The 26535-nt window shown below is 40.9% G+C and overlaps 1 protein-coding gene across 1 annotated transcript in view; it reads right to left on the bottom strand.

Moving 5' to 3' along the window:
• Positions 1-24195, bottom strand: part of DNAH14 (dynein axonemal heavy chain 14) — a 174927-nt gene extending 150732 nt beyond the window's left edge. Inside the window, 11 exon segments of the mRNA XM_044450129.1 lie at positions 1668-1924; positions 3020-3151; positions 4602-4740; positions 8191-8253; positions 10669-10781; positions 12571-12735; positions 15642-15775; positions 17148-17285; positions 20050-20234; positions 22180-22289; positions 24049-24195. Of these exon segments, the coding sequence (XP_044306064.1) occupies positions 1668-1924; positions 3020-3151; positions 4602-4740; positions 8191-8253; positions 10669-10781; positions 12571-12735; positions 15642-15775; positions 17148-17285; positions 20050-20234; positions 22180-22289; positions 24049-24195 (1583 nt within the window).
• Positions 24196-26535: the final 2340 nt, after the last annotated feature.

Genomic DNA, 26535 nt, shown 5'->3' with positions numbered 1-26535 from the left:
TTGCAGCATATTAGTATATATAAATGTATATTACTGAGGAAAGGTCAGTAAGTCCTCCCTTCAGTGCAAACTGACTATTCATGGGTTAGCTGGGCTTGAACAACAAAACCAGGGGCAATGATTACATTAGTGGGATTTGAGAGGACATGCTAGCAAACTTTTCTAGAACAAGTGTGGGTGGGGTAGGGGCATCAGTCTCGACACTTCTTGATACAAAAGTGGCTTCATTGCAAGGAACTTCTTAGGCAGGTCAGAACTGAAATATCGGTCACTATCAACTGAGTACAATGGTACCTTGGCTCACAAATTTAATCCATTCCAGGACTCTGGTCGTGACCCAAATTGGTTGTGAGCCAAGTTAAATTTCCCCATAAGGTTCAATGTAAGTAAGATTAATCCATTCTGTAACTGTTTTTTAAATCAGAAAAATGTGAAGCAAAGTGACAAACAACAACAAAGCTCGCGGCCATCTCCCCCCGAGCACGAGTGCGGTCATCTCCCTGCCCCCCTCCCAGTACGACCACGATCGCGCCCATCATCCCTGCATGCACCCATCATCCCGGAGCACTGGGAAGGGAAGAGAGGGGCGCGAATGCTGGCGCATGGGGGGGGGGAGATGGGCGCAATCATAGGGAGGGGAGATGGCCAAGATCACGGTCATGATCACGGTCACCACCCAATGCGGAGTTTGAAACCTGAGTCAAAATTTTTATGAAATTTTTGTTCATAACCCGATTTGGTCGTGAACTAAGGTGTTTGTGAGCCGAGGTACCACTGTATATACAAGCTTTTGGGTTTGCTTCAAGACCAACAACAATTCTGGAGGCTTATCCCTTTCTTAAGATTATCAGAATAATCTGCTCAGGCTTAACCAGAAACTTTACCAATAGCTTGGAGCCAGGAGTTGTAAGTGCCACAAGGATGCTGGTAGGAGGGTGAGGTCAGGCACTATCAAGTCCAGCAGCAACACAGACAGCCCTTATCACAAAAGTAGCAATCAAAGACCTGGTGGTTTCTAGGAAGCCCCTGCATTTTCCCCTAGAAATTGAAGAAACAACCAGCTGAAGCACCAGTAACAGCTAAAAACACCAGTGAACAATGGAAAGCATGAAAAAATATAAAGAACAACTAAACAGAAAAGAAGGAAGGAAGGAAGGAAGGAAGGAAGGAAGGAAGGAAGGAAGGAAGGAAAGAAGGAAGGAAGGAAGGAAGGCTCTTTTTTTCTTTAGCCTATGGCAAATATATCCCGAAGCTACTGTTGTGGTGGTTGAAAGAATACTGAGGAACAGTATGGTAGCCATGATCCTTGAGAACGTGATCAGAGAGCAGGGCAGAGCTGCTGCCACAACTCTATGCTATGTAAGTTTTCCCGAAAGTAGCTCTGCTCAACACACACACATACTCCTAGACAACACATATCATTAAACCATTAAATATATAGGAAATACTTCTGAATTATATCGTTGGTATTTATCAGTTTCATTCAGCAGAACAAAGCTTACACATAGCCCTTTACTCATACTTCATACCAACCATTTGCTTCAAAGAATTCTTATACTTTTTCAAAATAGTAACCTATACTTATTTATCTGTGTATTAACATAGAATTTTGTACGCAATTCAGTATAGGAGAAGATCTTGTATGAGTGACAAACAGGTTAAATGACCTTATAAGCTCTTCGTTTGTCTTCACTTTTAAAACGGTCAAATTACTGGAACCTTTAAATATCTCCATAAGACGATTTAGAGCATTGTGAACCAATTTGCGAAGCAGCTCTTGAAAGATCCTGTCCACAAGCTGCAGAAACCTAGAAAACCGTTCCATAACATGCCGCCATCCTGCTATCTCAAAGTGTTTCGGTTTCTCTGTGACATCATCTGATAAGTGCTGAAAAAGCCATTCAGCTCCCTTCATTTCTGCCACCTAAAGTATTGTAAAAACAAATTTGGAAAATAATTCAGTACGTGCCAAACATCACTTCTTGAGACTGAACATTATGCTATTTTGCCATGCCTGGTCTTCTCTGTTAGAATTGCTTTTAGTGAAAGAAATGTCTCTCATTTGGAGTATCTAAATCCAGCTCAGTATTGTATTTTTATACTCTTTGGAAGTGCCTCTCCAATGTTCCAGGTAGGATTGAACCTGGGATCTTTTAAATTTACGAGCACAATCCAATGACACCTATAATTCCACCTTAAAACAAACTTTTTGGTTCATCTAGCTTCCTTTCCCCTTGCTGGAAGGCCAGGCAATAGAGAGCCTGATGAATCTAATGCAGAGGTGACAGCTTCCAGAGGGCTGCATTGCCCCCCATCCATCACTGCCTCCCTGCTCCTATTATCCCACTAAATGCATTCAGTGGTACAGCAACAGGGAAATAATGACTCATCTTAAAAGCAAAAGGCTACTGAATTTTGCTGATGGAGACTATTGTGTTTTACAGTATATGGAACTTTTCTTCCTCCTGCTGTCACTGAGTCTTAGCAGTACAGGCAGAGCACTGGGGATCAGCAAAAGATGGATGCATGAAACCTGCTAGATGTCCACCCTGATGCCGTGATCCATATCGCTGCTTCTTCTTCCTGTCCCAACCTGCCACTTGCCCTTCTTTTTCCCTGTTCAACTTCCTTCCGAGGTTTCTGCTGTGACCATGGAAGAGGAGTTACAAGCTGAGCTTTTCACAGTTCATGGGGAGGGGGAGATTCCCACTCATATTTTCCCTCCCGCCAAGTCATAGCTGTGTCTATGGCCTAAGGTGCAGCAGGGGGCCCTCATCATCCTGTGCTCCCTGGGACCATAGGACTGCTCTGTAAAGCATTGGTGCGGTAATAGAAATATAGCCATTACCCTCCTAGTTTCTCTTCCTTACTGAGAATAGTGAATGAAAAATACAACGAAACTACAAAGTATGCCCTTTCTCTTGCCACGACAGAGCTTTTTACACATTTCTGAAGTCTATTCAAGAATCAATATATTCTAAATAAAAGTAAAAAATATACAATAGAGTGATTTAATTACCCTTAAGAAAGCACTCCGAATTACTTTGATTACTTTGTCTTTAAAAGTTTGTATTTGAGCAAGTGCTTGTTGACTTTGTTGAAACTGTTTCTCACAAAATTCTTCCAAAGTATATGTGTAGGATGTGTCTATCTAAGAAACCAAAACAAAGAAATATTTTTATAGCTAGAACTGATGTGAGTTTCTGTTCCCCTTTAAACCATTCCATTCACTAAAATGCAAAGTGATGAAACAAAGCGAATTAATTATATGCACATTTCCTTTTCAGTTACTTCCCATCTATGAGATCTGTGTATAATTCCCTGTCAAAAAATGCGCATTTTTCCCAAATGTTTTTTTAAATCCCTAGAGGTTGCAGAATGGGGTATGCTTCACAAAATGGCTCCATTCTCTCCATCCCATTCAGCCACCTTTGTCAGAATTTTTTTTGCCACCCATACGGAACCCGCAGTAAAAGTTCCAAAAATGAGCTATGGAAAGGTCTCTTTCTGGACTTGCTGGAGACTTGGGGAATGTTCCTAAGGCAGCAGGCACTGAAAAGTATCACTATGATGCTCAAAACTAAGGAGATTACCTTGCTATTTTGGTTCACTTAACTTCACAATGTCTTTTCCATTTGCTGGTATGTAGCACCTGACAGCTGTCAATTATATGCAATTTTGCCTGTACACAATCTCACCTCATTATTCTGTTATTGCTGAACAGCTGTAACTGACAAGGTAATAGACCAGGAAAGACTGCACATATTTTTGACAGCTGTAAGTTCACACTTCTGCAACTCTGAAAGACCAACATTTTTTAAAAAGTGAAATGCTTGTGCAGCCTGAAAGAAAAACGAGACAGCAATGGGAGCTCCAAAGTTCTACCTGGGCATCAGTGGAGCGGCTATCACTAGCAGTAGCAAAGGGTTCTGGAAAAAATATCCCAAAAAGGCAAACAAAAACAGGGCTACGATCAGACCAGGGACAGAGAGATAAGAGGGTTCTGCCATGCAGGACCCTGGGACACTGGCTAGAGTACCAGGGACAAGGAGGAGAGCCCCGTCATCTGTAGCCCCGTCATCTGTAGGAGTACAAGGAGTTGTTCCATGGACAACCCACACTGCAAAGTCTAATCAGCAGGGTGACTTGCCTTGTCATGCCAATTTATCCAGTATGTTTACAGATATAATCATCTATTGTATTTAATCATATAGAACTAAGACCAGTACAGACATTTACAACAATATTAGTCATATTATCATGTATGCCACTCATAATGTGAATGGAACCTGAGCCAGTAGGTCCAGGTGTCCCAAACCAAATACTAAATTTTTATTGCCCTGAATCACAGCAGTATGAAAACTAAAATGTATTTAAAACTGAACACAAACCAGAACCAAAGCAATATTTTAACAGGCTAATTTTCTGATACAGATAGTTCAAGGGGAATCTTAACAAATAGAAATACTGATACACTAAAGTCATACTGTATTACTAAAGTCATACTGTATTAGCTCCTTTAGTTTTGCTGGCTTCCTCAAGACATATTTCTTGAGTAGATATAATTTTTATTCCCATCCACTTATAGTACTGTTTCTGACCTTTATGAAATGGATAGCTTTATCTTCTGAAGATATGTGCCTCTCGGGGTTACTAATATCCACACACAATCCTTGCATATAAAGCAAACATTTCTGTAATATTTCATCAGCAAAAAACAGTTGCTCATACATCACCATTCTGTAAACAAGAAATGGCGTTCTAAGTGTAAAAATCATACAAATTCTCACTTTAAAGTAATACATTTTAGGCAGAAACTTAAAATTACATTGGCTTCCATAAGACATGTAAGGTATGTAAAAATCACGATCCTAATATTGATTATCAGCTGAATTATAAACACTTCACTTGTAGTTTCCAGTTCATTCAGAACTATATGCAGGACAGTTCTGAATGAACACCTTGTTTGTTAATTTACCCTGCAACATTTCTTAATGCTTTTATATTGGGAATTGATGGCAAAACTCTACCATTTAGTTCACACATATTTTGTCATATTTTCATATGGGATATCTCCTCTCATTTGCCATTTAACATAATATCAAAAGAGTTTATTCCCCTACCATGCTTCAGTAAAATTTTTCAGAAAGATGGCCCATAGTGTGAAGAATTTTTTACTTAGAGTGAACACATCATAAATGATTAAAGCTCAGTAATGAAGTAAAATAGTTGCTGTTCACTGCATTAGTGATGGTTACTTTTCCCAAATCCAACTGAGAGTTTTCTAGGACATGAGCTCATCTCAAACACATGCTTTAAAACATATTCAAAATGCCAAGTGCTAGTATAATGGGAGTTGCAGAGAAAGTAGCATGGTTTCTCCCACTCAGAATATAGGGAAGGGGGGAAAGAATGCAAACAAGAATTTCCCTTCCTCTGCTCTAAAACTCTTTACCAACTGTACACATGTATGTGGTTGTGTTTATACTTTTTGAGTATGAAGTAGGTTGGTCTGATGAAAAAAACAAAGAAAGGGGATTTCTCTAGCTTTGTTCTCTCCTATTCTTCAGCTTTGTGCTGGTGCACACAAAGGGAATAAGATGGTAGAACTGTGGACTGTGACACTTCAGACTATTTTTTTAATGTTCTCTGGCATACAAAAATTTCATGCAATTAAAAAAGGAACACATCAGGAAGATTGCCTAGGTATAATATATGGTATATTGTTTGTGTGCTTGTGTGTGAAAGAAATACACACATACATTCACAACTTTTTAAAATGTAAATGTGTATATATATGGTAAAAAGAAAGGTCCCAGATTCTACATCCACTGTAAATGATGAAATTATAAAACTTCTTAAACTGAAAGCCAATGCTGTGTAGTGTTTGGAGTATTGGATTGCAAGTCAGGAGATATGGATTCTAATGTCCATTCTCTGATGAAGTTCACTGAATGACTTTGGACCTATCTCACAGGGTTGTTGTAAAGACAAAATAAACTATAGAATGCCTTGGGTTGTAATGTGATGATATTCACTTCTGATTTATAAAATATATGCAACTCACAAACCTGCCATAAACCCACAATGTACAGTACACCTGTCCACTCCAGACTGAATATTGCCCCTCTCTCATAACTCAGCTTGATTGAGATAGTGACTGGGTTCCCAAAACAAGCTAAACCATGATGATGGAGGGGGAGATTTATCATGTGAACACCACCTGCTTCTCTTGAGGTGGCTTATAAATTATGGTTTAAGAAACTCCCCATGGCTTAAAACTCCATCTAAATCAGCCACAGCCAAGCCAAAAATATGAAGAGTCCCGTGGGGGGCAAAAAAGTGCCAGTGCTTTGGTCAAGGGGCTCTAGCTGATGATGATGAGGCAAAGTGCCCAAGCAGCCCTATGTACTGCTGTTATTGGCTTTCGCAGTGCTTCTGCTAATGCCGGATCCCACCCTGCCCCTGGCATCAGCAGGAGCACAGGGAGAAGCTGCAGGGGCCCACAGGGGAAGAACTAGCCACTCAGTCTTGCTTCCTAACTCAGAAGCAAGTCCACATCGCTGCATCCCATCCACTAGGATGTCGCTGTATCTCTGGCAGTGGGTGGAAGCGAGTTCTTCTGCCATCCTTGAGACTGGCTGGTATGGAGGCAAGGAAGCACTTCTGCCCCATCTTCCCTCACCCTCCCGGAGCATTTCCACCACTCCAAGTAGGAAATGTGCTGGGCAGGCGGCGGTGCCACTGGTGCCTGCCCGCACCAACTTCCCAAGCCCTAGTCGGGAGCTGGAAAGGGCATCTTTCGAGGCGCTGCACAAACCAAGGCCGAGCGCCGGCCATCGCCTCCGCACCTGACTCCTGCTCGCGAGTCAGTATGGGAGCGGGGCTGTTCTGCCTGTCAGCGACCGGCGTGCACACGCGCCGACGGACAGCATCTACCACAGCCCGCCTAGTGGGAACTCCCCTGAGCCGGCGGGCGGGCAGCGGCTGAACGGCGGGCAGGGGATGAGGGGACCAGCGCTAGGCGCGCCGCGGCAGGAAAGCGGCAAGGCCCGCGGGGACGCGGAGCCCAGCACGAGACACCCTTTCCCCGTGGGGACGGAAGGGGCGCCTCAGTCGGGCTCCAGTGCGCCGCATGAGGCGGTTCTTCCCTTCTCCCAGGCCCCCCACCCCCTCGGTCCCCCGCTCCGCGCTCCAGCCGCTGCCCGCGGCGGATGGCACCTGACGCAAGTTCCCCCTTTCGGCGGCTCTCATCCAGCGCGGCTCCGTGCTCGCTCCAGCGCAGTGTCCCATGGGATACGGCTAGAGGGCCGAGGCGAAAGCGGAGGCCCGGGACCCTTGCTGTGCCCTCCCGCAGCTCCTGAAGCCCAAGGCTATAGCCGTCCTGAGGTTATAGGATGGCCATGCAACGCCGCACAATGTAGAGAGCTGGAGAATCCATGCCCAGGTCCTCTCAGGCTTGTTAGTGACTGGTAACTGAACTTGCCCGTCTGGGTGCTGCCCAACCCCACAGAAATAATGCTTGTGTTGTGTATTATTTTTCTTTGTGGCTGGCTGGTTGACAAAGAGCGAAGAGAAGGCTGAGCCAGTCTCAGAGCCCAGCTGACTCTCCTCCCTCCGCATATTGGAGACCTTTTTTTCGATGCGTTATTCTATAGGTTTAGTGAGCTCATCTGGCATTTCATTTGTTTTTAACGAACTACATATTTCTCAACTCCTTTCTACTTGGTTCTTTAATCAGTTTATTGAATTGAAAACTAAATTTCATTCTCTTGCCTAACCTGGACTTCGTTTTACTCATACAGTGGATTCTTTGCTAAACATAACTTGTGTTTAAAGGAGGCTCTAAAATAGTGGTCCACACAAAAAAGTTCTCTCCCTTCCAACATAAGCTGACTTAAAGTGCAATCCTATGCAAATTTAGGCAGCATTCTGGGAGCAATAGGACCTTTTTCTGAGTAACCATGCATAGGCTTCCATCCTAGACTTTTAAGGCCTAAAAGATATTAAAACTATGTGAGTGGTGGTGGTACTCCCTGTGAGGAATAAAAAGGTTTCTTGAAGCATGTTCTACTCAGCACAGTTAGTGATGCAATCATGTTGGTTTGTCATAATTGCATAATTTACTGACATTTTTAAAGATAATAGGTTCTCCAATTGTTTACACTAATAGCTGCTATTCACACTTACTTGCTCCTTTTTACTTTTGATCTCTTAACATTGTTTCTCCAGTTGATAAAATATTTCTTTTTTCTGGAAGGAAAAAGAAAAGTTTGTAAAAAGGTAGAAGGATCCAGAAAAATCACATAAACAAAAGATGACTGAACTGCAAAATTTATTTTCTTTAAGCCACAAACAATTTTAAAATATTTAACTTAATGCTCAGTGAATTCAAATTTGGTAGTGTTGTTATTTATTTAAAAATCAATATAGGTGAACAACATAAACAACATAACAACATGAGCAACAGAAACAAAAGTCTAGGCATCTGTTTCAGTGAGCTTACGATTTAAAAGTCAGCAGTGAAGCACCCAATAGGAAACTAGTTTGTTGTACTTACTAGAACAGGAATGGGAAGCCATAGATATTTTGGCCTATAACTCCCATCAGCCCTAGCCAGCACAAGCACATAACAAGGGACCATGAGAGTTGTAGGCCAAAACACCTGGGGGACCACAAGTCCCATCCATGGATTGGAGTGTTGGACTAGCACTGGGGACACTCAGATTCACACCCCCATTCAAGCACACTGTGTGACAGTGAACCAACATACTTCACTGGGTTCTTGTGAGAATAAACTGGAGTCAATTGCCATAAACACCACTTTGACTTGCTTGAGGAAAGTAAAGGTGTAATTAAGATAATTAGAGTAGGAAGAAATGAGAGAGGCAAGAGCAAATGTGGGCAAATGTCATTGCATGTGCTTGGGTTTCATTCTGGTTAGTGACAGCTATATTACAAAAACAAAAATAGAGCAAATGTGAGATTGGGAAGATGAATGAAAGTAAAAGTACAAGCTTACAGGCAAGGTAAAATTATGCCTCAGAGAGAGATTTACACGGAAAAAAATGTGAAAAATTTGAATACAGAAGGTCACTGCATGCATAATAGGCATCATGGCAGGAAGCCCTTTATGCCCATGATAAAATAGGTAAGAGAGTACATTCTAAGGCTCATGTGTATCTGGTTCATCAGTTTCATGAAGGGTCTGTGACAAGTGAAAAGGGGCAGTTTATCTACTCTGTCACCATGAAGTGACATGGTACTAATTTAGGGATATGATAGAATAGTCCCAGAAAGAAAAAACTACTTTCCAGAGAATTATGCAGAAGTGACCTCTCATGCTGTCAACTGGTCAGATACAAAGGTCATGTCATCAGCCCTACCAATCACTTTTAAAGGCCCTCAAATCCTGACAGTTTCTGGAGAGTGCTCACAAGCTAAGACAGAAAGCTATCTCCCTGTAATTTCTTCATTGGTTCCCTTTATGACTTATCCTTTTGCGATCTGAGTGATGTTCTGACCTGTGCATTACTTTGTACATGATAAATGAGCAATGAAAGACTAGATCCAGGAACAGAGCTATCTAGTTTCCTTGAGCTTCATTATGGTATATATTGTGTATATAACACATTTATAACATCACTCAGTATCACACACATACTGAGTACCTGCAGTCGTTTCCCCATGTCACCTACTCCACTCACAGCATCCAAAATATATCTAGTAGAACTGAGCACTCTCATGCAAATCATCACATCCTCTTTACTGCTTACATATTTCCCCTTTAGAGCTACAGCCAGGCATACTTAATGACAGAATGTCTAATGATGAGGACAGATGAATATTCTCTCATTGCTAAGTATTTAGTCACTGTTGGGTTCTCTAAGTAGGAAGCAGGGGTAGAAAGGATGTACTTTACGACTTCTCTACACAAGGCAGTTATTTCGTCCTGGGCCTTTTCATAATGTCATCCTCCAGGGCCTCTCTTGTGTTTTCCAGCCGTTTTTTCAGCTTTTTTTTTTTTTTAAGAGCATGGATATTGAACTATTAAATTTCAAGCTGGAAAAAACAGTCTCATGAAAAGTCACAAATGCACTATACTGCACTCACCACAAAGTCACCTCGTACTTGGTTAGTAGAATATATACAAAGACAGAACAATACAAACCTGAAGAGACAAACCCCTGGATAAGAGAAATACTTTTGCTCTTGAGGCCCTGACCAGCCTCAGGAAACTGGTGGGTTAAGCCTTCCTGTAGAGAAACCCTTAAATCAAACTTTGTTCATAACTCAAAGTGGTACGATGGAGTGAGCTCCCTATTTTCCTTTGATTCCTAAAATATAAACTGGTTAAAGCTTTGTATTCTGAATTTGATATTTTAAGAAAATACAATGTTAATGATAATAGGCTGGATCCAGAGACCTGTTAATGGAAAGAATTCTGGCAGTGGTATTCTGGGAACAGTTGTGTAAGAGCTACACAACTAATAGAAGACCTCATGCAAAAGATTGTACAGCATCTTGAAATCTTGCAGAAGAACATGCTGAGACCATGTGCCTTACAGAGTTGGAGCACATCTGGTTTTCTGTTCTTTTCATGAGTTTACAACATATAGAAGAGCATATCTGGATTCACTTGATTAGTTCCAATAACACAATTCTTACCTGAAATCAGTGCATATATCTATACAACGTAATGCATAATAAAGTTGCCTTTCATATAGCCACTCCATCACTGGTATTATTTCCATCTGCTGTTTTCCACTCACTGAAGTAAACTATGAAGAAAAATGAAGCAAAGACTTGTTTCAGGAGTTCAAAGATGAACTGCATCTGGGCTATTATGGAATTACTTTTCATCATTACAAATTATTATCAATTGCCTGGATGATGCTCCCTCAAGAATTCTGACTTTGCTGTTTACAAACAACATCCTTGAAGGCAGCAATGGGAACATGTGGCCCTCCTGATACTAGAATTCCCATTATACCTTACCACTGGCTATGCCATCTAGGCCTTGTGGGAACTACAAACCAACAACATTTGGAGGGTCAAACATTCCATTTTAAGAAATACCTTGGAAAAAAGCAAAGATAGCAACACTTCTATCAAAACAGCAATCAGTAACCTGCACAGTTAAGGACACTACGGACCATGTCTTTTCTGTGTTTTTACCTCTAGAGGGTGCTCGTGAATTATATTAAAAAATACCTATAAGCATTACTTATTATTCTTTTAACTCTTATGACTGCTTAATGAAAAGAAATAAGAATGTCACATTATGAATTCTCTCTGCAAACATAACCCCTGTATTAGTAGAAGATTTTTAATATATATACTCACAATTCTGTCATTTATCTCTAAAACCATATATTCAACACTTGCTGTTGAAATGCTAACAATATCTCTGTGCTCAATTTGATGATCCTGTCATCACTCAACAAGCAATTAGGCCTCTGCTGTGGAAGAACCCTCTGAGGAGAACAGATCCCTCTGACATCTGTTTCAGTTCCTCCCTCCTAAACATCAGAAAGACCTCAGTTTTTCAAATTCACCAAATGATTCTAGAGGATCTGCTGTTGGAGCCCAATAGGCATTTTTCCCAGCACACTTATTTCCTTTAAAGGGGTTTAAAACTAATTTATATGTGGTTTATTGTATAACATTTTATAGTCGGTTCAAAGTGCTATATAAATAAAATTAAACAATAATACACTTAGATCACTTTGTGTGGCACAATATATTAAAATCTACCTTTCCTAAAATGCATAGTGTACACTTATATGAACATCAGCTGCAAAATGTTTTGTTTTTGCATGTATTGTTACTTTATAACTAATTATTTTATTTATTTGTGTTTGTTTTTATTAAACTGCCACTTCCCTTTATTGTCTCCATGCTAAAAAGTGGGTTTACACTAAGTAGCGTAGGTTGGAACCTTTTGACACGTACATTTTTACAGCAGAATCCTTTGCACTGTCTCTTTTAAACACACTAGAATATGGGGAAACTACGGTATGATCTTCTGGTAATCATTTGAAACAAAACCATTGATTTTTATGTTCCAACAGGTTGAGAATCACTTTGTGCCTTATGCATTTGGCCATCGAGTGGCACAGACAAGCTTAGCAGGGCAGGTAATGGGAAGGTAGCAGGATGCAGGGTAGCAAGGTAGAATCAGGAAAAGGCACTACAAGATCAAAGCAGCAGAAAAAGTGTTTTGACAAATGTAGACCATTCCTTATTTATGATGTGTCCAGCTGATCCTTGTTGGGAGCTCGCTTCACAGATTAAGAAGCAATGGATTTAATGGGACAATGCTTGGGCCGGCAGCTGCAGACTGCAGCATTCTGAAGTGGTCGCTATTGAGCCTGTATCCTTTGCAGTCCTGGATTCAGACTCTTCAGCGGTCCACAGTCTGATGATGCATCCTCCCCCAGTGAAGTCAGCAAGCACTTCATGTCAAAGCGTGCTGCAGTGTTCCTTGCTATGAGTGTAGAAAGAGCCACAGGAGGAGTTACTGACAGAGAATCAGTAAATTCAGGGCTGAGGAAGAGGTCTTGTTACCTTGGATACATATGATGCTGTAATTGTCCAGTATTCTTTACTTTGCTTAGCCACATGAGTAGAGACTACTTGAAGGTCATATGGATCATAGTCTGCTTTAGGGTCATTCCTGCTTCTTATGAGACAGTATACATATTCTCCATCGTCTTTTGGTGATGGGGTTGTCTGTTAACAGAAAATCAGAACAGCAAAAAGAAAATAGTTTGAAATTATTATGTAATCTGTTATTCATTCTGACATGCACATATAACATTAAATGCTTCAGCATGTTTAAAATACTATATAAAACAGAAGAGCAGTTCATTGGTGTTGATAATAAACACAATGAAGCCCCAGTATAATAGGAAAAAAATGTGAACTTCACAGCCTATGTGCTTTTTGAATTATTAGCCCTAACCAGCCATTGTATGTCTAAGGGATGTTATGATGAAGCTGCCAGGTATTAAAATCTGCAGGAGATGCTCTTTTGAGGGCACCATGGCCTACAAGAGCCATAGTTTGTCAGGCATGTTTGTCAGGCCTTTCCCCTGCATAGTTCCCAAACTCTGTAACTGTAACTTGCTCCTGGGTTATGAAGCAGATCTGCCAGCCTTGTAATCCTGCTCCAGCATTCTTTATGGGGACTTCTCCTAGTGGAAAGCAAGATCCCACTATTTCCTTTCCTCTCACAAGGGGTTTCTCTCAGTGCCTCCAGCACTTCCAAAATGGGAGTGTGGCAAAAGTAAAGACAGTAATGCTGTCATCCTATAGGTTTCTAAGAGAATAGTAACCCCCACACACATCATAACAACCTCAGTTGCAGGTGGGTAAAACACATCCATAGCAAAAGATGGTTCAAAATATCTTAAGAGATAGCGGGGCAGTCAGCAACTCCAACACATGGAATCCCTGTATATTCTCCAGGAATAGACAAAGGGGGAAATACTCCTTCCCATCTCTGTCCCCACAGGGTCTGTCCTCAGGGCCAGCCAGGTGATTGGACCTGGTTTTTCCCAGTCTGCTATGGGGCCATATAGAAGCATGGAAGGCAGGTCTCCTCTCTTCCTCCCATGCAGTACATAGGAGTCCATCCAATGAGAGAGCATCCCTTATATCAGAATCGGTTCTGCATCAGTTGCCTTGACTGCTGCTGTTTTGTGAAAAAGCGGGATGCAATAACACAAAAATAAGTTTCAATAAATATGCAGGTACTTGACCAGTTAAACCAAAATGGAGGGGAATATTTCATATAAAGCATTTTACAGATCTTATTTATTGAATTTTAAGAATTTTAACACTAGTGTAGACAAGGATCCTAGTGACAAAGTGAAATATATCTTGCACACAGAACAAAATTCAACAGTAGGCTGTGAAAAGGCTTTTGCTTGCAATATAGGAATTTCCCCTCCCTTCTTCCTCCTTGTGCCCCTCATCTGCTCCAGAGTGCCCTTGGTGGGAGATGTTAACTGGATACCATCCATATAAGATTCCCTCACTTTATAATGGCTTACAGTGATATATGATTGAAGAAAATAGAAACAGTTTCAGAAGCAGTTTTCCTGTATCCTCTCAAATCTCCTAAGCCAAAATATTTCATTTATGTATTGCTCTCTGTCAATTTCATTCCTCCTGAATCATAATAAAAGGCACATCTCGTGAAAACAGACATATTTATGTTTCGTTACAATAATTGTAACACTGTAAAAAAATTAAAAGGAGACACTGCAGTTAAAAAAATCTTTTAAAATCAATTAGTGATCCCCCCTGAAGGCATGGAACTTTTGCCAGCATCTGAAAAGCTTTATTTGCAAAAACAAAAAAAACAAAACAAAACCAAAAAACAAAAAAATCCTACTGTTAATTAATATTCTCGATGCTAGACATGTCTAAAGGAGCTTCCACACATTGCATTTTTCCAGAAAAATGATGTAATTAGAGCAACAGTCATTTACAGTACAAACATTGGTGGATTGGCCTCATTTGGACTGCAGGAATTAGAGCTGTCATTGTCTTATAAACAGCAACAGTAACTCTAACTTCTGCAAGAGAAAAAACTTTCCTTAATGAGATCTATTCAGTTCCATATCTTATCTTTATAATACCATTATGGTTTAATGCGACCATAAGGTAATAAACATTGGCAAAGAAGGAGAATGTTTTAAATATGTGTTTAAGTCAGGGGACCGTGACCTTTTTGGACCTTTTTGGCCACATTTGGGTATTTTAGACACTGCTGTTGATACTACCACAAAATGCTTACCCACAGAGGATGCAAAACAGCTGCCACGTGGTTGTGATTAATCAAAGTTAAGCGAAAGAGATGCTGGGGTTAAAGAAAGTGATAGTTTGATTAGAGGCTGGGAGGGAGGACAATTGCAGAGGGCAAGGGGAGAGAAAGAGATGGCTAAATGCTAGAAAAGGAGAAAAGGAGTCTAGAAACTGGGGAGAGAGTTGTGGGGAGAGAAATAACAGAGGTAGAGACCGGGAATGATGAGCAAGACTGCAAAGGGGTGAGGTCTGTACAGGTGAAGGATGCCCAAAGGCAACACCTGCTTTCTTTGCAGGATACAGGAGCAGAAAGGAGAATGTGGCACTCTAATGTTGTCCAAGCTTTGTATTCAACATAAACCTTTGAAGGGGATAGGGAGTGGAGAGTTTCATGGCTACTTTTGGGGTGGCTGGGAGTGTCACATTGGGTATCCCCGAACTAAGCCATTAGGAGGAGGTATAAGAGACAAGGACATCATCCATACAAAATGCTTTGCTGAGAAGATACAGCTTTACCACCCTGCTCACTGTGCTGGTTGGGAATGATGGGAGTCATAGTCCAACATAGTTGTGGGCTCCAGGTTGGGGAAGGCTGCATTATAAGGCTGAGCACCCATTCTCCCATGGCACACAAACTAGCTGAATTCCAGTGAACCCAGTCCAAAGCAGAAACCAGATACTACTTCCTTGCTCAGATTTTGAGGCATCACCGCAATCCATAGCCATTAAAATCAATGGGAAATTGTCATTAACTTCAACAGCTCCCAAAGTGAATCTTAAATGAATAAATTAAGTATACTGGCTTGAAATGAAAAGGAAAATACCAGTAATGTAGGCTTCTGAAAAGTAGCCAGATCTGCTGATTTAGCTAAATGTCCCCATGGTGGTACTGATGTCTTCCACCCAAGTTTATCTCTCAGTCTCAAAATATGCACTATCACATCATCGATAATGGGCTCTAAGGGAGAACAGAAATCAGTCAGTGCTGTTTTTACCTGCAGTATTTTGTTAACATGATGCAAATGTTTCCAAACAGCAAATTCTTAATCATGTGATAACTACTACATAAAACGCTTGACCTGTGACAAACCCCGCAGATCACTCTTAAATTATGACCATAGTAAGTGACAAACTATGTCAACGTATTGCCAACATATTAAACTAGGGGCTGGCAACCTGAATCAGCTAGAGGACCAGATGACGCCTACCTCCACAGCTCTCTGCAGGCTGAGGGATGCACAAGGGTCATAGCCATAGGATACCATGGTGTGGACAAACTCCTGACGTATTGTGGTCCCTGGAGGGATGCTCTAGCCAGTTTGTCCACTGGGACTTGGCATCACTTCCCCACAGGAGAAGCTGCAGAGCAAAGCTGTTTCCCCTGCCGCCTGCCTTCTCCCACTGGGAAGAGGGCATGGACTGGGCAGAGGTGCTCAGCCTGGCTTGTCTTATGGCTGGTCCACATGGGGAGGTCAAACAATGACCAAGGTTTACGCCACTGCTTGCAGGCACTCCGGGAAGGTGCCGCACGTGTGCAGCATGCTTGCAGTGCTTCTGTGAAGCAATAATTTCTGGTTTGAGGCAGTGCCATTGACGAAACAGACATCCCTAGTCCGAGGCAAACTCATTCTTTTTATCTTGGGGTCTGGCTTCAATCAGTGTTCAGTTAGTAAGCATAAAGTTGTATTTATGCTCAGGCGAGCTCACTCAAGCTCTTCCTGGGTTTGCTCAGTAATTATCCATATTCCTTTTATGGGGGCTGCATAAAGAGAAAAGATTGGCTCATTTTTTTCTGAGTTAATCCAAAGCCAGGAAAAAAATATTTCTTCTCTCATCACTACCAGATTTTCTTGTCACTCCATTAGCCCACTGACACACTGATTAGCAGTACACCAGTCACAAAGCCCAGTCATTTTGGGCCCAGCCTTTTTGAGTTCATAAAAATCTTATCCCAGCCTGGCTTGGGAGAACTTCAGTGGCAATTCTGTATTTATCTCAGTGTATTTTCTATTAATAAGTATATCATAATAGGAATAATTTGCTTAGGGTGAAATTCTATGCACGTTTAAATAGAAAAATGACGTACACTCCCAACATGCACCAGCTGGGACCTCATCGCCCAGCATGCTAGGAGTTGTAGCCCTTTTTCTTGGCACCTTTAAATGCTTTATTCTAAATGGAGTACAAATTCAAAAAAAGATGTGGGTTTTTTACCTTTTGATAGATCACAGACCAAAGCATCAGTGAATAAAACAAATGAGAAGGACACAGGAAGCAGGGAAGGCTTTCAATAGCATAAATCATCAGCACTTGACTTATGACATACATACCAGTTTTGTCGTAAGAGGGAAGAGGCTTTTTTACCCAGACAAATTTGTGACCACCCCCAGCTTGAAATGTCATGCACGTCCTTTTATGGCAACTTAATTGTGTAGAAACAGTCTGATCTTCAGACTTTTCATTTTCCCCTGTAAGAGAGAATCAATATATCTATAAAACCAGTCTCAAGCCAGGATATGGCTATTATTTCAAATCATTACCAGTTTTGCACTTAATATTCTCTGTATTGCTATCTGTACCATGGTACATTTTATTTACATAGTTTGTATTTTTGCCAAAGTCATGATAGTGATTTAAAAATAAGTATCTTTTCCCCAGGGGCTGGGGATCCCCAGTGATCTGATCACTTATTTCCCCCACAATTGTTCCCCTTGGATGGAGTTTCAGTAGATGTGGCTTGTCCTACAAGCTATTCTTGCTGAAATTCTGTCTTCCACACAGACTGTAAAAGGTTCAGGAACACCAGCCTCATTTCACATAAGGCTGCTGTAGCACCCAGGCTGTGTAGACAAACCTCCACCAACCACAGGCTGTCTGTGTGCCACCTGTGGAAGCTATCCCAGCTGTTGTAGCAGCCCATGGACTTCCCTAACCTGGTGCCATCTAGCTCTATTGGCCCACTACCACTTCCTGCATCTCCCCAGCGAGGGATGCGGAAATCTGTAGTCCAAACCATCAGGAGGGCACCAGATTGGGAAAAACTGACACAGCCTTTTAATAGTCTCCTTGTTCATGGACATACTGCTGACTGCAGTAATCTGCATTTGGGTAAAGGCCAATTAACACTGACATTTCTCTGCAATCCAGTCAGTGCAGGAGATCCTGCAGAGAAAGTAATTGGGTAGTTCTCACATGGGCACCAGCCTTACATGTGGATTATGGTACAAGAAAAATGAGGTTGCCATTTCCCACTTAAATAGAATAATTGCTAGGACTTGGTTCCAAATAATATACTTAGGATCATGATGAAAAGCAGCCACCCAATCCTTTCATCCGACCTTTACCCTCCTCCTCTAAAGAAATGCCAAGGCTTGCTGGTCTAGGGCAGAGAAGAAGTAAAGAGCATTTTGCATTTCCCCGAGTGGCAAATGGATAGTTAGGGGATCAAAAGGAGCAGAGAGACAGGAATCCTCGCCTCCTATTCCTACCCTGTGTGAAAGAGATCATGATCTTTATACTGATGTAAACATGCAATATCTAGAGGATATACAGACTTTATACCTATATAGCTAGTGGATGTAGACTTCTCATGTCAGTTTTATTTAATATGTTGTATTAGTCAATATTACTGTTGGTTTTAATTTCTTGTAAACTGCTCAGAGTCTATGGGAATGGGGTGGTATATAAATATTTGGATACATAAAAATATAGCAAGTGAGAGGGCCACTGTAGTGGTTAGAAGGTTGGACTGGGACAAAGTGGATCTGGGTTTGAGTCCTCATTTAGTAATGAGGACCAGCTCACTCTCAGCCTAACCTGCCTCACAGGGTGGTTGTTAACAAATGGAGAGAAACAGAAAATGGAGAGAAGGAAAACCATGCAATCAGCCTGAGTTCCTTGCAAGAGACAGAAAGGTGGGGTATAAATGTAATGTAATATAATTCAAGTGAGGGAAGAATTCTGCTGTCCTGCCCTGCTTACCTTGCAAGAAATTCATAACAACTCCTGCAACACAGACATGAGATGAGAGTGAGCTGCCCCTGGAAAGCTAATTATTTTGAAATAAAGCAACAGCTTGAAGTGATCACATGAATGTCAGCGGGCACTTACTAATATGGTTTATTAGAGGAACTTTATATTTATAGCCTTACAGGGGAAAAGCATGATAGACTTATGAAAGCCAGATTTATTCATAAATAAATAAAATGTGACGACCTCTCCAGAACAGGAATTGTAATAATAATATCCAAATACTAAACAAATATTCAAGCAACTCCAATTTAACACTGAATTTAGTAGGCTTACTCCCAGGTAAATGTGTACAGGATCACAACTTCAATCTTGACATCTGGCTATATTGTTTTAAAATGGAATTTCTCACTAAAACCTTCTCCAAATGCAAGACTCCATAGCTGCTAAGCTACCCCTTGCATTCCTATGATTTCCATAAGGTTTTATTAAGTTCTTTTTCCTGAAGGTAAATCCAAAGTCCCTCCTTTGTAATTTTTCATAGTGCTGGTTTGAAGTGAGAGGTTTTAAAGAACTCCTCAGGCTGGACAAATGGTTGTGTTATGAGGTTTATCTTGACTGGTAGTAACCTATTATAAATCTTATGTAAGGTAATCTTTGTGCAGAAGGAGGGATGCTTGAGCCCCCTCCCAGAGCCATAACAAGGTAAAACCTGATGCTTCTTTTATAACATTTGCACAATTGCATGATGTACATAATAGATCTTGGAAGGGGAACTGCTATTTTTAAGAATTCCATAATGTTTCTACTAGTCCAACAGATAGTCGGAGCTCTCTGTCTAGCCAAAGCCAGCCAGCAGGAACCAGCCATGGCAGGATAAACAACAGAGAAGTGTTCCTCCAAGAAAGAACTAACTTCAGCTGGATGGCCCTCTGAGCTCATCTAGCTGACTTAGCAGCCATGGGCAGGGATGGAGATGTACACTCCAGTGGAGCCACGCCTCTCCCTTCCCACCACCCATCCTCTTTGTGCCCTCCCTGAACTCTTCTGCTGGCTCTCTTGGATGCTTCCTGCAATGCTTTCCACAGTGATTGTGAAGAGGAAGGGGAACAACTCAATCTTGGATTTGTCCTCTCAGAGTCATAGCAGAGTAGGAGTGCTCCATATCCAATGTTCCCTGGGACCATAGGATTGCTCCACCTGCCATTTAAGGATATCTTGATATGTCCTGAGCCTCAACTCATCCATTGTGATTTCCTTCACCTTCAGCAGAAGTGACAGTGGACACACCAACAGTATCACTTAATTCTTCATGGGAAGGAATTATAGGAATCTTCTCTCCAGCCATGTCTTTCAGGTTAGAGTATTCCAAGCGTCGATCCCAGTCAGCTCTTTCAGCATGGTGATCAGTGATTGGCTTTGCTCTTTCCTTGTGTATTCTTGACAAACTAAAAAGAAAATGGAAGAGTAGGAATCTGAAGACTGTTCTAATGTGGTATCTCTTTTTCATTCAGAGGCAACATTTGGTGTGAAAACTGGCAACATATAAAGACATCACATCATTTAAGGAGCTGTTTTTAAACAATGGGTTTTCAGTTAAAACAAGGCTAAACAAGACATTATGAGGAAAAGTGTGATTTCCTTACCATGCTATTGTGTAGTCTGTCGGAAATGTGGAGGGGCACTTACAAGGGAAAACTGGCTGGTGGAAGGGGGGCTTAATCCTTCTGTGATAAACCTAATTCCCTCACTCTGTCCCAGACTAGGAAACTTGCACAGACAGGCACCTGCACACACCAAAATCTGCTCATCTTAGGCAGATTGCTCACCAGGACTTACTTTATGAAGCACATGCTAGAACCACCTGGAGATTGCCTGATTGGGCTACTGACTGGTCAGTTTGACTTTCCAAGCTCTCTATAGGAGCTTCCATTCTCCATAGAATCACCTTAATTTGCAAAATCATGCTTTCTTCTTTGCAAGCTAGCAAAAGGTCAAGAACACAAAGGAGTCCCCTTTGCTTCCCACTCCTACCTGGAAGCTGCTTAGGTGAGTTATTCTTAGGATCTAAGTTCTTAGAATGTAGTCTTAGCTACTTCATTCCATTATTCATTTCATTTCAAAAGCTCCTCTGAATTTTTCTCTGATACACTTTTGAATATATACAATCAATCTGAAACTGAAGATGAATTTGCCTAGACTGAAGTTGGCTTTACTGAGCTCACCTAGACCACTGGGTACGTTCTACTACACCTTTAAGGGATTTAAAAGAAATTCCCGTGCAAGGGCTTACACTTCTTCATAGATACAAGCCATAAGCATGGAGGCCCATGGAGCCGGGCAATGTGCTCTTAATTATTTGAGTGTGGCACCAAATGCCCCTAAACAGGCAACACAGGATGTCTTGCAGGGCTGGCTCTCATAAGGTAAGTTGAAGCCACTCCTTCAGGAAAAAATGGCTAGGTCTGGGAGCATTTGTACTGACAGGTATATCAATCAAATTGCTGATTTCAAATTGCCTCACTCTCAGCCCTACCTGAGCAGCTCACGCAAAGTTGCCAGGTCGTGCCTTGTCTCTCCTTCCAGATGGCTGCAGGCAACATCAACCCCCCCCCACCCACCCCCCATGCAGAGACACATGCACACACACTCTGCCAGCTCTTGCAAACCACAAAGAGTGATGACACACAACATCCTGTACTTGTGCTACTTGCGTCTAACTTGCTGGTCATTTCATGCGGAAATGTTATATGGCCATTGCAAGATCACTATGCTGATCAGCCGCTAGTGTAGCAATAAAAGGATTTTATTTATTTATTTATTTATTAAAACATTTCTATGCCGCCCCTTGCCGTAGCCTCGGGGCGGCTCACAACATAATAAAATACACAATAATGTATTTTATTGATGAACTAGATACACAAATTGTTTATTGTCTCTCTCTCTTCCTCTCTCTTTTAGAGGGGGAGAATGAAGGACAGGACCGCAGCACACAGAAAATGGGCTTAATTATTTCCCACTTCATCACAGCTCTCATGAAAACAGACCCTCACTCCTCAACCTGCTAATCATCCCAGAAGGACTCCCTGCTGAGGATTATTACACTGCCTCTGAGAGAGAAGAGACGTTTGTTGGGAATCAGGGTTGTTGAAGGCGGAAGCAGACTTAAATTGGCATTCAAAATGTACATTCAACCTTTCCAGTAAAAGTTGTGCTAAGGCAGCTAAAAAAATCTTCCTCCCTGTGTGCTGAAGTCCAGTTCCTGATCATCTCCAAACTGCAATTCTTGTTTAAATGAAAAGAAATAGACATGACAATAGAAATAGCTCCAAGATTCTGTCCTTTTGGCTTCTTCTGTAAAATAATAATAGAAGTAACATGAGGTTTACATACACATATTCAAATCCCATCTTTCCTTCTTTGGCCTTTACTTTGTGTTTTCTTGCAGCATCTGCTTTGTAAACAGCCGTACGGAGTTCAGAAGGAATCTCAGCAGGAAACAACTAGATAAGAAACCCAGTAAGAACATATTAATTTTAGTATATCATAACTGGAATACCAGTGACACAGTGTGGCCAATACAAAGCATTTTATAATTAGAGCTATCTGTTACTGCACTTATGCCACCTATATTCGTGTATACTTGATATGCTTTTTCTAGGGTATTTTTCTTATTTTTAAATTTAATCTTATTTCCCAAGCACTTTTCAAGATCATAGTCTTGGAGTCTTATAAAAATTAATCAACTGAGTTCAAAAGAAAAAAGTGTGATATAAATCTAATAAATAAATAAAACATATTAAATATGAACAATTTCAAATCAAGCCCCAATAAAATAATACAAATCTTCATTAAATAAATATAAACAATTTCAAAGGAAACTAGGTTCAGTAAAATACCATTTTAAAATATCTGCCTGAAGCTAATGACATAAACATTTTCAATTAAAAGCTCAAAAAAAAAAAAATCCTTGCCTCTTATCATGTATCATACATCAAAAAATAATACTGAAAGCAAACCCTCTGAAGCCGATCTTGGATTTTCTGCATGGATTATTATCATGCAATCAAAATTCCTTTTTCACAGTTGTTTACACGTTATGTGGATAACTTCATAGACCTCCAGTTTTGTTTCTGTATCTAATGAGCACCTAATTGTGAAAACAAAAATGCCACCCTTCCCACTTGTGTATTTGTGCTGTTCTGCCATACCATGCAAATACACAAGTGGGAAAAGGTGGTCTCTTTTGTTTTCATAATTAAATGCTGCAAATGCTAAAAGTCACATTGCATCTAGAAGTCATCTAGAAGTCACACAGCAGAACACAATCACATAAAAGTGACTATGAAGAAGTCATTTAGAAATCACATGGCAGAATCTAGAAGTCACACAACAGAACAGCAGAAAAGGAAATGTTTTTGTGTAGTACTCAAATCTCAATTGTGCCATAAAATCAAAAGTAGATACAGGGGATTAAGAACTTCACATAGATTTTTTTTTTAAATTCTTTGACAACTTTCTATGGGTGCAAGCATTTCTGAAAGCAATGTGATTCCCAGCCATAAAAAAGGCATCATCTCGTGCATGTCTGGACAGCAAAAAAAAAAAAAAAATCCTACAACTCCCTGGGTGAGAAATATTGGGAGTTGGGGGGTCTTTTGCTGTCTGAAAAAGCTCAGTACTTCACCCTTGAAAAGAGAATTAGCATCATGAATTGTGCCAAGAAAAAATAGTAAGCCAGCAAAGCTGACAAGATGGCTGTTAAATGTTCCATCTTGCAACTGTCAGGCAAAATCTGCTTGTGCATTTTAGACCAACGGAAGCTGCCATACTATCTTCAACAGCAATCCTATGTCAAGTGCATTATGATAGTCCAGGCTTAAAATAAACCATGGAGGATAACAGGAACCAAGATCTTCTCCAGGAAATGCTGCCGCTGGAATATGCGAAATACACTTTATTAAAAGTAAAGTATTAAAGGAAAATCATTGCAAGTCATTACAAGCCATTCCAGTGGGTAGATACAGAGGATTAAGCCATTCCAAATCACATGAATCCATTAGCTGCTACAAGATAAACACCAGTTTATGCCTCAGTGGTTACAGTAACATTCTATATTTGGTAAGGGAATGAGCTATCAAGCTTTGTTTCACTTACTAGAACACCTTAATATTAAAAGTGTTAGTCTGGTTGGTTTCTAGTGAGGTCAGTATTAGTATTAATAGCAATGCTGTTCAATGTAAAAATTGAAGGCTCTCTCACTGGAGGATGTTCCTCTTCCTTAGTACTAGAAGCTTGTTTGGGCTTAATAAACTTTCCTTTCACCATATGTGGTAGTTCGGTCTTTTCTGGTCCAAGCTGGAGACGAGATACCAGTAGTTCGTGTTTGAGTCTTGTCTTCTTGTCCATGTTGGCCTGAAATCTTTGGTCCTAATATCATGAGAATGATCAGAAAGCATGGTGACTTGATTTAAGACATGGTGTTGTTTATTATAAGAACAGCATTCATACCCCTGTTTAGAAAGGCAATTTAAAGAAACCTGGATTTTTAGTGAACATTTTTTAGACTTTTTAAGTGAAAAATCTGTAGTCCTTAAGAATGCCAATTGTTTTATATGAATGTATGAGTATTTTTTCCAGAAGAAATGGTCATGTATTTATAGTGAAAATAACGTACACTATGGTGTAACCATGAGATGCCTTATTACATTATTCTAACAGATTATTATGCAAGCCTTTATGAAATCCACTTTGGAAATTATTTTCTATACTCCTAGAACTTCTGGCTGTGAAAGTTGGACCATAAGGAAGGCTGAGCACTGAAGAATTGAGGCCTTTGAATTGTGGTGCTGGAGGAGACTCCTGCGAGTCCCTTGGACCACAAGGCGATCAAACCGGTCAGTCCTAGAGCAGATCAACCCTGACTGCTCTTTAGAAGGCCAGATACTGAAGATGAAACTCAAATACTTTGGCCACCTAATCAGAAGGAAGGACTCACTGGAGAAGAGCCTACTACTGGGAACAATTGATGGCAAAAGAAGAGGATGGCAGAGAATGAGGCGGCTGGATGGAGTCACTGAAGCAGTCAGCATGAGCTTAAGTGGACTCCAGGGGATGGTGGAGGACAGGAAGGCCTGGAGGAATGTTGTCCATGGGGTCGCAATGGATTGGACACGACTTTGCGACTAGCAACAACAACAAGCAACAAGAACTTCTGGAGTACATGAGTCTTTTTTGTATTCTTGTCATTTCCTACCTCCTGTTAACAGGTTCTTTAGACAACATCTTAATCCTTCAGTGTTGCTGTGATGTCTAATTTAGATTTTTAGAACAGAATGGGATATTTTATTGTGAATGTGAAACAGCTTGCAATTTCCTTTAGTGTATTGTGCTATTCCACTATACCACAGTGCCTCCTAGAGGGATAAAGTGGAAAAGCAGGAAAGGAAATGCTCTGTTTAGCACTTGGAATTTCAGTTCTGAAACAGCTGATTAGCACTCCTCTAAGGTAAAGTTCTTGGACCTGCTTTCAGAGCCTAAGATATAAGTAATGGAAAGCAATGTTTCCATCACTTTCAAAGGCTGAAAATCCAGTTATGGTTTTTCCTTATTATTTCTAATTCCAAAGCGATATCAAGTCAAGGAAGCATATGTTCAAACCAGTAAAGAGCTACCGGGTTTACCATTCCTATGTAATCTAACCTAGTCTACCCTTTGGAATACTTTGTCTCCTGAGTCTAATCTGGCATTTAAAGAATAAGACGTCTGGCACTGCTAAGGCAACTGGAGGGGACAGTAGGCAAGACCAGGTTATAGCTAATAGTCAGGATGACTATGGAGAATTTACAGTTTTTGAAAGCAACAATGGATGAGGCCTATTGTCTACATGTCCTACTTTTGGGATTCCCAAAAGCTATCTGCTGGACCTTTGGCAAAAACAAGATGCTTTTGTCCCTTGGTGTGAGCCAGCAGGAATCTTCTTATGTTCCCTGTCTTCAACTCATGGCCTTTGGGCAATGACCATTATGGATAAATCAGTATCTGTCAACCAATAAACTGGTTGCATATAGTTAGTGAACTTAAATATTGAGTGGATATGGGACTGCCACTGAAACCAGCTTTTTTGTTGGATGTCTTCCATCTCCCAGTTCACTCATCAGACTTAGCTACCAGAAATCTTTCTAAAAATCAATATGCTACCAGGCACAAGTGGGCTACTACTGGTATGCCAATATCGCCACCATGCCCCCAGTCTCTGTGAGAATTGGTCAGGGTTGAGAATATGCATATGGGAAATTACAAAATTACAGGTCAACCTCCTTTGATTAGGCTACTGGTCCACCCACTTTTAATCAATTGGCTACGTTTTCGCATGTGAATTGGCCAAATATTATGGGGAAATTTTATGTTGCCCTGTGGTCTTCCACACAACCAACTTCCTGGCAATGCAAGTATAAAATCACTTGGGTCGAATTCAACCACTGATACAAACAAACCCATATGTATGAAGCCATTTAGCAATACTTATATGTAGCCATTCTAATTGATCAACATTTGACTCTCTCATCCAATCATATTAGAATTGCCTGAAGGGGTTCCCGGGGGGGGGGGGCATATCTTTGTTTTGCATGCTTGCTAAGCAAGCAGGAATCCGGACGTTTGTTTTTAAAATCCTACCTTTTTGTCTTGTGCTAAAAAGCTGCCTCTCATGCAGTTTTTCATTCCTGCACAAGAAGCCTTCAGGTGGGG

This window comes from Varanus komodoensis, unplaced genomic scaffold, assembly GCF_004798865.1.
Source record: "Varanus komodoensis strain SLA01 unplaced genomic scaffold, ASM479886v1 scaffold1, whole genome shotgun sequence".
Classification (NCBI taxonomy): Eukaryota; Metazoa; Chordata; class Lepidosauria; order Squamata; family Varanidae; genus Varanus; species Varanus komodoensis.
This window is presented reverse-complemented; position numbering and strand designations above follow the sequence as displayed.